The 12597-nt window shown below is 53.9% G+C and overlaps 2 protein-coding genes across 3 annotated transcripts; one reads left to right on the top strand and one right to left on the bottom strand.

Annotated features, from left to right (window-relative positions):
• Positions 1-184: 184 nt before the first annotated feature.
• On the top strand, positions 185-4469 carry PDCL (phosducin like). Of its 2 annotated transcripts, none has more exons than XM_058038118.1 (5): positions 185-221; positions 718-761; positions 1081-1255; positions 1763-1944; positions 2819-4469. In XM_058038118.1, the coding sequence occupies exons 3-5, from the start codon at positions 1087-1089 to the stop codon at positions 3368-3370; spliced, it is 903 nt and encodes a 300-aa protein (XP_057894101.1). In that variant the 5' UTR covers positions 185-221; positions 718-761; positions 1081-1086; the 3' UTR covers positions 3371-4469. The 2 variants fall into 2 exon arrangements, with proteins under 2 accessions (XP_057894101.1, XP_057894102.1); XM_058038119.1 differs by lacking the exon at positions 185-221 and adding an exon at positions 430-457.
• Positions 4470-7877: 3408 nt separating this feature from the next.
• On the bottom strand, positions 7878-12597 carry PTGS1 (prostaglandin-endoperoxide synthase 1). The gene is made up of 10 exons (XM_058038516.1): positions 12441-12597; positions 12179-12319; positions 11331-11474; positions 10795-10976; positions 10633-10716; positions 10073-10319; positions 9523-9809; positions 8745-8892; positions 8031-8404; positions 7878-7953 (listed from the first exon to the last, which is right to left on the bottom strand). Exons 1-9 carry the CDS (start codon positions 12595-12597, stop codon positions 8049-8051), a joined length of 1746 nt encoding a protein of 581 aa, XP_057894499.1. The 3' UTR covers positions 7878-7953; positions 8031-8048.

Raw genomic sequence — 12597 nt, 5'->3', positions numbered from 1 at the left:
TGGGCGGGCGGTCCCGCCGTGCCGGTGCCGGTGCCGTTCCCTGGGCGGGCGGTCCCGCCGTACCGGTGCCGGTGCCGTTCCCTGGGCCGGCGCTTCCGCCGTACCGGTGCCGTTCCCGTTCCCGTCGCGGGGCGGGGGCAGCGGGGCCGGGCCCGGCTCCTCCCCCGGCCGCCTCCTTCCCGCCGTGCCCCGCGCAGCGGCCCCGGAAGGCGGCGGGAGCGGTGAGGCGGCGGCGGCGGTGGGGCCGGGCCGGGGCGGCGGGGCCGCTTCGCTTCGCTCCGTTCCGGCAGCACGGCTCGGGCCGGTGCTCCCGGGCCCCGCAGAATCCCGGGCGGGCGAGGGGCGGCGGCGCGGCCCGAGGGATCCGTGAGGGCGCGGGGCGGGGGCTCGGCCGGCACGGGGAGCAGAGCCGGTTCGCTCCGGGCCCGCGGGGATCACCGGCCCCAGCCAACCCCAGGTGCCGCCCCAGGCCCGGCCCCGCTGCGGGGCGGGCCCGGTAATCCCGGGCCATCTGGCGCTGTAATCGGCTGAATCCGGGGTTAGCTCCTGCAGAGCCCACGGCGTCCGGCAGGAAAACCGGGAGCCGGGCTGAGTCCGTGAGCAGGAGAACCGGGAGCCGGGCTGTGCACGCACACACGGCCTGGGCTGCCTGGGAGACCACTGCACCATCGAGCGTGAGCCCACAGCAACTGATGTGATTAAAATTTCTTCTTCCAGGTCTTGGTAGAAGCTTGTCTCTGAAAGACTGGAAAGGAATACAGGTCAGAACGCTTTAATTTGCTTAATTACATTGATAGTTTTTCAGCTCTAATAAATTGTTGTTAAATAGTTTTTCAGCTCTAATAAATTGTTGTTAAATAATGCAAGTGATACTCAGTAGCTGGGAATCGGTCTGATGGAGCTGTCCAGTGCGGCTCTGAGGCTTTAAACTGAGTTTTAAATTGTGACTGACTGCATCGAGGGCTGTTTGAGAGTGGGCTGTGTTCTCCCAGGGTTAAAAACTGCCCTGAGGAAATGAAGGACCATCGTGATGTGTGTTTGATCAGAAATGCATCCTCTCTTTTGTAACCTTATTTTTAGAGCATAATGACTACTGCGGATGATAAACTGCTTGGCGAGAAGCTGCAGTATTATTACAGCAGCAGTGAGGGTGAGGATGAAGACAGTGAGAAGGAGGATAAAGAAGGGGAGAGCAGCATTCCTGAAAGTGTGGGCGAGGTGGAGCTCAGCAGCGATGGCAGCGCTATCAACACAGGTATCATCATATCAATATACTTCTTTTGTATATCCCTTGTTGATTGGAAATTTTGTATATTCTTCTGAAACTCTTTTTTTGAAATTAAATTCCTGGGTTTAGGCATGTTTGAGTCAGTGGGTGATCAGGTTTTGGATAGAAAGCTGAGACAAGGCTGATTTGTACAACTTGGATGATAATATATCATTTTTGTTCTGATGAAAGCCATGCTAACAATAGGGGAACTCTTGTGGGCTGGTGGTTCTATTTTAAGAGCACAGATATTAATCTTTGGGACAATTACAAGAGCAGCCTAGTTAAGTAAATTTTATCCTTCTTGTTAAAAAAGTAGATAGAAACTCAAGGACATGCAAATGGCAAATTACTTATATCGATGTTTTGCATAGTTACAAAAACATTTATGACCGGGTCACCATTTTACTGATTTACAAATTATTCCTTGATTGTAACTGGTAGGTAAAATGGTATTGTCTTTTTTACACGAAATGTCTCCACACCTGATTGCAGGTCCCAAGGGAGTGATCAATGACTGGCGGAGGTTTAAGCAGCTGGAGACGGAGCAGCGGCAGGAGCAGCGCAGGGAGATGGAGAGGCTCATCAAGAAGCTCTCCATGACCTGCAGGTCTCACCTGGATGAGGAGGCTGAGCAGCAGAAGCAGAAAGAGCTTCAGGAAAAAATCAATGGAAAGGTAGGGTGGCACAAAGGAATTAAAATGTCACTTAAGTATTTAGCAGTTTTGCTTACCTGTGATAACAAATAAGCGATTTAGCTGCAATACCAAGGAGGTCCAAAAGCTTTTTCCAGATTTCTCATCTGTTGATCAAGTGAACTTCAGGGGATTAATATGAAGAGTTGTACAGCAAAACTGAATGCTGCCTCCCCTGCCCAAAACTAGGAATCTTTATTAATTTAGTATTTAGTAAGTGGGTGTTGAGAATTCAACTCTGAGCTCCTGAAATTGCAGATATTGGATGTAGTGAATGGTTATAATCAGCTGAGCTGTTAACTAGCCCTGGGTTGTAGTCAGAGAAGTTGCTAATTTGCAGACATGTCTGTGCCTTCAGGTGATGAAAGTTGTGTGTGCTCTCCTGTATCTTGAGTGATGCAGGCAAGTGAACAGGTATAAAATACATAAAATGCTGTTAATTTCAATTCTACAGGACAGTGGTGCCACAAATTTTAACTGAAAAACTAAACGAAAAGCTGATGAGAAAGAAGCTCATCTGAGGTCAGGCACCGTTTCCAAATCAGCGCTCCCGGCTCAGTGAAAGCACATGGCCACCATTAACCTGGATTAAAGTGGGAGCATGGAGCAGCCACTTGTGTTATTAGTGCAGCTTGTGGAAACTGGAATACCCAGGGCTGAAATCGCTGTTCCCCCTGGACATGGTTTCTAATTAGATCAGAATGGAGTGTAATACACAGGGTGCTTGAGCCTTCATGGGCTGCACTTTGCTGTTATTAAAGATGAGTGACCCACATTAATCCTCTTGATTTATGTTCTCATTATGTAAGTGACCCGTATAGTGGTGCAGATGTTTTTCAGGAATCTCTGTTTTCAGATGACTTTACAGGAATACAGCATGATCCACAATGATGAGGACGATGAGGAGTTCCTGCAGCGCTACAGGAAGCAGCGGATGGAGGAGATGAGGCAGCAGTTGTACAGTGGGCAGCAATTCAAGCAGGTGTTTGAGATCACCAGTGGGGAAGCATTTCTGGACACCGTGGACAAAGAGCATAAGAGCACACTGATCATGATCCATATTTATGAAGATGATATCCCTGGCACTGAGTCCCTGAATGGCTGCATGATCTGCCTGGCTGCTGAGTACCCAACAGTGAAATTCTGCAGAGTGAAGAGTTCACTCATTGGTGCCAGCACTCGCTTCACTAACAATGCCCTGCCAGCCCTGCTGGTCTACAAGGCAGGGGAGCTCATTGGCAACTTCGTGCGCATCACCGACCAGCTGGGAGAAGATTTTTTTGCTGTAGACCTGGAGGCTTTTCTGCAGGAGTGTGGTTTGCTGCCAGAAAAAGACCTACTGCTGCTGACTTCTATACATAATCCATCTGCATGTTACAGTGAAGACAGTGATCTGGAAATAGACTGAGCCCTTTATGCCAAGGGCCCGTAGGTGTAGCTGTGCTGTGGGATGTTCTTGCTAGGGATTGTTCTCTCTCCTCCTTCATGTGGGTATGTATTCCTCCCCTTCATGCACTTTGACTTTTGCTCATTAAAAATAACAACAAATTCCTAACATTTTCTTAAATTAATTCCATAGCTACAACTAAAACAGTCTCATTTCTGTGCAATTCAAATGTGTTTTACTCAACACAAAGTTCTAACATGATTCAGTCAGTTTAGGAAATTGTCTGTTGCAATGTCTCAGCGTCCTTGCATGTTTCAATTGAGATGTGGCCACCAACTCCCTAAGGCAAGAACTGAGACTGCAAATAAAAGAGATTTTAACATTCAGGACTTACTAATCTGGTGCTGAACTGCACCATTTAAAAGTGTGAGGTCCCGTGTTCCATTCCACAGTTTGCAGTCTCCTTCCTGGGAGTATCTTGTTCTAACAATGGCCTTAAATTTTTGTTCCTTTCTCAGTTACAAGTAACAACAACCCCTGGCTTCATCCTGAAAATTGCTTTTCAGCTGGAGAGAGTTCTTCTTCCCTTAACCTTCCCTGAGACATAAATGCAATTACAGCTCTTAATACATTCTTGGGTTCTAAAACCCATCCTTGGAGTTCATAGTAGTCACTTGATCAGAAAATGAGCTCTGCCTCTTCAGAGAGACTGCCTGCTACAAAGAGCTCCAGTGCATGTGCTGAACAGCAGCAAGGAGAATCTTGTTGGCAAAATGCAGAATTGGGACTTAAATAACCTCAGAATTTCATCCTATGCTAAAATTACTAAATCAGTGGTAAAGTTCTTTTCTGTCTGCCTTCAGTAGTAGAAGTAGACTATCATTACCTAAATACATGACCCAATGTAATGCCATGTTTAATGATTAATTTTAATTGAAATTTTTATGTAAAGCACTTTGGAACACCAGGGAGAATTGCAAATGTGTCTGTGGATCCTAATAGGATCTTGATAAGAATGGATCTTGGGCTAGAAAAAAAAGAATTTCTAACTGTATCTATTTGAACTGTCTTTTAAAAAGTAGTATGAGCAGAAAAATAAATAATCTGTAGTTTAAAATGACTGAGTTGGCACAGACTGTAGCTTTTTAAGGAAACTGGCAGAAATCCAGGTTTTCAAATGTGGTGAGAGATTATTTCTTTGCATCTGAGAATTGCAGAAAAAACCCCCTATGTAAGTTATATGGAATTAAATCATTGAGTGTGGATATCAGCACATTTAAGGAAAATATCAAAGCAACTGTAACTCATATCCAGGATGAGCTTCAGTGAAGTCTGTTGTGCAGACAAGGTGCATTTTAGCATCATCACAAAACCTGTCTTGGAGAGGGGATCAAGGCAGAGCTGTCTGCTTGAGTTGCTTTGAAGTTTTTATTTTTATAAAGTGCTTTTTTTTTTGCCCCCTGTGGCAGCAAAACTGTAACAGGATCAAACCCTCCCCTGCTGCTCTGTGTCCAGTGGCCTGGAGCAAGGTGACTCCTGGTGAGGAACCTCCTGTGCTCAGGTAGGGGAGAGGTGGTTTGCAGTGCCAGTAGCAAAAGGGAGAAGAGAAAAGATGTGAATCCAATTAATCATTGATCTGGAAGAATACAACAAGCACAAGAGAGTGAGGGGAGAGAAGCTGTGCCCTAACCCTGCTGCTCCTCCATGCACAGACCTCATGCACAGCTGTGAGCAGGGACAACAGGCTGAGCTGGGAAAAAGCTGCTGCTGCTTTTGCCCTTTCTTGAAGCTGAATTTTCAAGGAGTTCTATAAATAGGAGTTGAAAAAGCACTTGTCATGTAGGTGTGCAGCCTCTGGGAAATGTTCTGTTTTGGAAGGAGCGGTGCAGTGCAGGGAGGCAGCCAGGAATGGTGGGTGTTACAGCCCTCACCTGGCTTTGCTCACAGTTAATGGTGTTCGACACAAACAGCAGAGCCTGGGCACGGAATGTGAGGGCACAAGGAAGCGTGGATGGTTGCTTGGCAAGGGCAGGAATGAAATCCCGGGATGAGCTCAACATGGACATTTAATTGTGGGGCCATCATGGCTGCCAGGCAATGCAGGACAAAATTTAGCTAAGAAAAAATTACACTGAGTTTTTCTGGCCTCCCATCTGCCTCTTCTTTGTAAAATGTTCAAAATAGGCCTTTGCTGAAAATCTAAACAAGGTTTCCTGTGCAGTCACTGGCCTGATCCTGTGGCAGGGGGGCCTGCTGGGGAGAGCTGAGAGAATCTGGAGACTCCCTCCAAGGAGGGATTGCTTTTCTCCTCCTGCCCAATGAATCATTGCTCTGAGGCCACACAACCCCAGATGCATGTTTTCATTGTTGCTGCAGGAGCCCAGGCAGCCCCATCTCCTGTCCCTGTCCATCCCCACCGCAGGCAAGCCACAGCTGGGCTCCCCAGAGGCATGTTTGAAAACACAGAGCATCTCCACGGGCTATGTTTACCAAGAGCTCAAACAGAGGGCACTTCTGGCAGCACTCTCCTCTCCAGAGCATGGCAGGGAGCCCCTGCCATGGTGGGTGATGCTCGTGGCCACACCAGACACCACCATGTGTGGGTGCAAACACTGCCTTGATGTGGCTGTACCTTGGTGACTGGGAGCGATTTCTGCAACTGCCATGGCTGGAAAACCAGCACAGAAAACAGAAGAGCTCAGCAGTGCTGGGCTGGGGGAGCTCTGTGTGCAGGGCCGTGGGTGCCTGGGCTCCTGGGGGAGATTTCAGTAGCGTGTTGGGTGCTGTGCCTGGGGCTGGTACATGCTGGTCCTTCAAAGAAACAATTTCAAAGCTTTTCCTGCCAGCAGGAGGGAGATGCTTTGCTGTCCTGGGCTGGCTGGAAGAGGTGCCAGGCTTGCCAGCGGTGCCTCAGCCGAGCTATCCCAGTGGAACATTCCTCCTTGGCATAGAGCAGCCAGGCCACTCTCGGTGTGCCATGGGGAACATTCCTGCTGGGTGGCACAGAGCAGCCAGGCCACTCTCGGTGTGCCATGGGGAACATTCCTGCTGGGTGGCACAGAGCAGCCAGGCCATTGTCGGCTCTCGTGCCGTTATCAGCTGTCCCAAAGCCCCGCTGGCAGCCCCGATAGCCCCGAGCAAACGCAGGATGTTTGTGGTTTAACTGAAGCGAGCCGAGCTTGTGCCTGTCGCCAGATGTCAGGGAAGGATGCTGGGGGCTGGAGCAGCTCCCAGCCGGGGAGGGCGGTCACGAGCACAGCTGGAAGCACAGCTGGAAGTGCTCGGCTGGCCCAGGGAAGGACCGACCGTGTCCTCCTCTGGCAGTGCTGCTCAGCACTCCTGCACGGCGCGACTGGGAGCGCTGGGCTGTCCGTGTGCCAGCACTGCTCAGGGCCAGCCCAGGGCAGCACAGAGCAGGTGAAGCTGCCTGCTGTGCCTTCGGGGTCTGGCTGGCCTCTCTGCCTCCCCACATCCCCATGGAAACTGAAATCCAGATGCTGTCCTGGTAATGCTGTCCCATTTCTGAAGGGTTAGAGAGAGTGAGTGATAAGGCTCATGCCTTGGGAGTCTCTCCTTGCTATGACATTTTCCTACCACATCCCTGCCAAGGCACCAGCCCTTTAAACCTCCCTAGTTTAGAATTCCTGTAACACCTCCCTGGGAATGCTGCTGGGATGGAGCAGAGGCTCAGGAGTGCTCCCCTCCTCCAGGACAGCAGAGGAAGGAGCTGCAGCTGCATGCTCTCTTACAGACTGTGGCTATTTCATGTCTACAAAACACCCAGGCGGCCAGATTTGTGTGTGGATAGTTTTATGTGAGAGAAATACACAATGTTGGTCTAAGCAGTGTCACCATGGGATTACAGAATATCCTGAACTGGAAGGGACCCACAAACATCACAGTCCAACCCCTGGCCCTGCCCAGGACAACCCCAACAATCCCACCCTGTGCCTGAGAGCAGTGGCCAAACACTGAATTGTGGCATTTGAGCAGCTGGGGGATGGCCAGAGGGGAGCAAAGTTCAAACTGCCTCAGGACACTCAGAGACCCCCATGGAAGCTCCTAAGGGAGAAGTTGCTCCATTTATTGCTTCAGGTGCAGTCAGCAATGGCCCAGCACAGCGCTGGTGGGCACAGCCACAAATAGAGGAGTTTTTAAAATCATTTATTATTTTAAATGTCCTTTTTCCTGGAGCTTAACCAAGATCTGATGGGGATCAAGGCCAGTGACAGTGGCTGCCAGCTGCCACATGGCTGTGCTGGGCAAGGGCTGAGCTCTGTTTGGGGAGGAGGACAGAAGCAGGCTGTGTGTGCTGTGAGGATGTGTTTGCTGAGCTGTTAGGGCAGAGCGGGGCGATGATTCTGGGATGGAAGAGACTCCATCCCTTTGTGTGCACAGAGGTAGCATCTCGCTCTGAGCAGCCCCGGGGTGGCAGCCAGTGGCACGTGCCAGGGTCCAAGCCAGCACGACACAGGAGGTCTGGAGATCTGACCTCATGCTTCTCTCTGGCCTCCTCCAGGAGAGACTGCTTTGGTTCCTTGTCCCAGCTGTGCACGAGTGCTGGGCAGGCACAGGGGCAGCAGTTCCTGCATCCCCACCATTCGCTGTAGGAAGGAACAGCATCCTCAGCACTGGGCTGGGAGCTCAGCTCAGCCTGCAGCAGGGCAAGGACAGTCCCTACCTGGGCAGGTCAGCCCTGCTAGAGCTCTGTAGAGGATCCAGCAGCCCGGGCACTGCCGTGCTCTGCAGTGTCAGGCACGTGGAACGCCACGTACGGGCACTTCTTCACGTTGAGGCACACGAGCTTCTCCAGGGACGCCGTCTTCACGATCTCAAAGCCGGTTGCTCCACCAAATGTACTGGGTTTCCAGTACTCTGGGGAGCAGATGGGGTTTCCAAAAAGCCCCTTCAGGGAAAATGGAGCTCCGATCTCCACCATGCTTTCCCCAAAAATGCCATTGGGTTGGGGTTTCTCCAGCAGCAAGCCTGGGTAAAACTCCAGAGCATCAATGTCTCCATACAGCTCTTCCAGCTCTGCTGCCTTCTCTTCCTCTCCTGCACCAAGTGAACATCAGAATGCTTTAGCAAGAGAATCACACCTGGCAAGGACTGGCCTGGCAGTGGGCAAAGGCAGACTGGCTCCCTTGCAGGCAAGCCTGACTTCCAGGCCAGGGACCCCAGGAGGAAGGACCCCTGACACCCCTGCATCCCCTGACACCCCTGTATGAGCCCAGTCTGCCCCACTGTGGGGCCATAGCAGGCCGGGCTGGCATGGGCAGGAGCAGCTGCTCCAAGCCCAGTGTCAGAGGGGCAGCTCATGGCCTGGTACTCACCCACGGGCACCGAGCCCCTGCCCTGGCCCAGGAGAGCCCCAGGAGCAGCAGTGCAGCCCTACCTGTCAGCTCCTGGAAGGACTTGTAGGGCTTCATGCCAAACCTTTTCCGGTACTCGTTGAAGGGCTGCAGCCTCAGCTGCCGGGACTCCCTGATGACCCCGACAGCCACGTGCAGGACATTGGCATTGATGGTCTGTCCCCCCCCGATCTGCAGGGCACAGACAAGGAGGGGCACACATCAGGGCAGCACCAGCTCCAGAGGGCCACCACACTAAAGCACCCTGGGCTTGTGTTGTGACACCAGCACGTCACTGCAGCAGCAAGAGGAGGATGGGCAGTGCAAAAAGCAGCTGTGGAGCAGCTTGGTCAGGCCAGCCCTGCTCCCAGGGCAGGGCACAGGGCAGGAGAAGTCCTCAATGGGCAGTGACCCAGTGAGGAGGATGGGAGAGATTTCAGGCTCGCTGGGAGAACCCAAATGCCCAAAGGGCCTCAGGCTCAGCCTCAGCTGGGCTGCTTGGCACAAGGAGGGTGAGGAAAGGAGCTGCAATCGCTTGGAAGAAAACATCCATGCGATGGCAGCAGAGAACAGTGCCAGGCGCTGCTCCAGCCCCGCGGCTCAGCCGGGCGGGGACATCCCGGCCTCCACAGGCTCTGGCACCACCGGAATGTTTACTGCAGAGCAGCCAGAGCCAGCAGCTGGGCTGCCAGGGCCAGCCTCGCCTCGGTGCGGGCGGGGAGGGCTCCTGATGTGCCCATGGAGGCTGCCCTGGGCAGACTCGGTGTGACACGGGCACCACTGCACGCGTGTCCCTTCTGGGAGGGCAGAGCAGGACCTTACCCTTCCTGCTACCTGCTTGGAAAAGGACTCCACCAGCGCCTCCACGCCGTAGTCCATGAGCATGGAGGTGTTGTAGAGGAACTGCTTGTAGCTGTACTCTTGTCCCTGGATGACGAAGGAGTCGGGCATCAGCCCATGCCAGTGGTAGAGCTGGTTGAACTCCACGGCGATGCGGTTCCGGTACTGGAACTGGGACCCAAACAACAGCTCGGGGTCGAACTTGAGGCTCAGGTAGTACCCACTGAGGTGCTGCACGTAGTCCTCAACGACGATCTTAATGGTCTCCCCTGGGCAGCAGAAAAAAGCAGCTGGCAGCAGCAGGAGCCACCAGCTCTGCACCTGAGATGTCACCCACATCTACCACAGCAGCCATCCACCTCCTCCTGACCATTCTGGATGGACCAAAGCCAATTTTTTTGCTATATGGACCAAACCAAGAGATTCTCAGAAGGATGCCAGAGGAGCTGCCTCAAAAGCAGTTTGGCCATTGCCCCCAAAAGAGGCTGGCCAGCGTGGGAGTCCCAGGGGGTGGGACAGGGCAGTTCCTCACCGATGAGGATGAGCCGTGCTGTCTGGAAGAGCTGCTCGTCGCCCCAGGTGGGGTGTTCCCGCTTGAGCAGGTCGCAGACGCGGTTGTGCTCTCGCAGCCAGAGCGTGGCGTAGACGCAGAGCCCCGGCAGCAGCCCGAACACCTCCTGCCCCACGGCCAGCTGCCGCTCCTGGGGCACGCCCGACGGGTACACCATGTGCACCGGGGCCTCGCTGACCGCGGGCGGGTACACCTCGCCATCCACCACCTGCGGACAGCAGCGACAGGGCAGAAAGGGCAGAGGGGACAAAACATCCCAGTAAAACCTGCCCAGCCACGAGCTGCCTCCCTCAGAGCACCACATTGCTCTCCTGCAAGAGGTGAGTGAATGGAAACACCTCCCTCATACAGCCCCAAATGCCTGCTGCCATCAGAGCAGCTGCACCCCAAAGATTGTCCCCCGGCCAGCAGCCACGCAGGGCGTCAGGGCTGGGGTCTGCCAAGAGCTGCCAGAGGAACATGGGCTTCAAACAGCCCTGGCTCACTGGGCTGGGATGTGTTTCAGTTGTGCTGGGTGGTACCTGGAATTTCAGCTTCCCATCTCGGAAGAGACGCAGCTGGTGCTGCCGCTGCAGGTTGTCCCCGTACAAATGCCCCAGGTCCACCTGTGGAGAGAGCAGGGCATCGAGGCTGCTCTGAGAGGCACAGGGACCCCAGCACCCCCTCACTCCTCACACCCTCACCCCATGTCCCAGAGCCTTGGTGAAGCCACGTCCCATCTTCCCAGATGTCTTGAAGAACTGGTGGGTGAAATGCTGGGCGAAGAAGGCAAACATCATGTTGGTGCCTCGGGGATCAGCCTCAAACTTGTGTCGCAGCAGGAACCTCTCTGCCAGGAGCTGGGGGTCAGGGAGCTGCAGCTTCCCTGCAAAGGATGGAGGCTGAGGGAAGATGCCCAGTGCCCACCCCGCCGGGTACTGGTGCTGTGTGCAGGGCTGCTGGTGGTGTCTGCTGCAGCATCAGGCCCAGGCTCCTCTGCACAGAGACCTTGCAGCCCTCTCACACAGGCTGTGACATGTCCCAGCAGCTCAGCCTGAGCTGTCCCAGCAGCAATCCAGATGCCATCAATCTCCTCCTGCAGCAGAGCCAGTCTGGGCAGGACAGGGACAGCACGTGGCACTGCCAGTGGTGCTTTGCAGATGTGTCCATGGCAGCCAAAGCCCGGCCATGGCTGGGTGGGAAACGCTCAGGGTATGGGTGTCCTGGAGCAGCCACGTACCTTTGGTGCCCATGGGCGTGGGGCAGTCGTCCGGCACGGGCGGCAGCACGCGGGTGTAGTAGCTGACGTTGGCATAGGCCTCCCAGCTGATGTAGCCATAGTCAGAGTTGAAAGTGGGGGGGCTGGGGATGAGATTGGCACGAACTGAAAGGAGAGAGGGGAATCGCCAGTGTGGGGATGGAGGCAGCAACACACAGGCTCTGCCCCTGGTCCCTGCCCACCTGCTCTGTGCAGCCAGCAGCTCCTGGCACCCCAAAAACCAGAAAGGTACCAGCAACGGAGGCATGTGGGTGTCCTGGGCTTTGCTCCGAGCCTTTTAAAGGCTGCAATTCCCTGCAGGAAAGGAGGGCTTGTGCTAATGTGCTAAGTGGAGTCTTGGATGATGGATGAGATGACAAACCCTCAGAAATGGTGAAGCCAACAGCCGGAGCCTCGCAAGCGTGTCGCTACAGCTCCAAGAGCTGGAACCTAAATATTTATGCAAAGTGATGAATATGGGGACATGAGTAACAAGGGCCATATTTCCATGGGCTGCTTTCTGTGCAGCTGTGAAACAGCTCCTTGGCCTGGGGAGTGCAGCATGCCAAGAACTGCTCGTGTTTTCCAGCCAGCTGGCAGCTTGGCACCGTGCTGGGGACCCCCTACACCCCACTGCAGCCTGGCTGGCAGCTCCCCTGGGCATAGTGACAGTGTGACAGGGTGATGCAAGGACAGGGTGACAACCTTCTGACAATGCCCACCCTGCTCACAGGAGCTGCTCAGCATCGCTGCAGCCCTGCTATCCCAACCCACACATCTGTGCATGCCAGGGGCTCCTGCTGAACCCCAAACCCTCTCCAAGCCCTCACCTGTCAGCACGAGCCTCATGAGCGTGTCCCTGATGAAGGTGCTGTTGATAATGTCCCAAAACCACTTGAAATGGGTCAGGATGAAGTGGTAGAAGGCAGGACTGGGCTTCAGCAGGTTGTGGAGACGTGTCCAGAACTCAGCTGGGGGAAACAGAGCAGTCACTCTCCCTGCTGAGGAGCCAGCCCGCCCGGAGCAGTGGGTGCTGTGGGCACAGGGCTGCCCTGGCACACACGGGTGGCAGATGCTGGGACAGGGACTCACGGGAGGTGCAGTTGAGCCCGTAGTACCCGGTGCGGGTGCAGTCGCACTCGTATCCTCCCAGGCCGACCCTGACACACACCCCTTGGTTCTGGCAGGGGAAATAGCAACAGGGATTCACTGCAGAAGAGAGAGAGAGATCAGCATCCAGCCAGCACAT

Source organism: Melospiza georgiana, chromosome 20 (assembly GCF_028018845.1).
Source record: "Melospiza georgiana isolate bMelGeo1 chromosome 20, bMelGeo1.pri, whole genome shotgun sequence".
Taxonomy (NCBI): domain Eukaryota; kingdom Metazoa; phylum Chordata; class Aves; order Passeriformes; family Passerellidae; genus Melospiza; species Melospiza georgiana.
The sequence above is the reverse complement of the archived record's forward strand: the minus strand, read 5'-3'. Positions and strand labels throughout refer to the sequence as shown.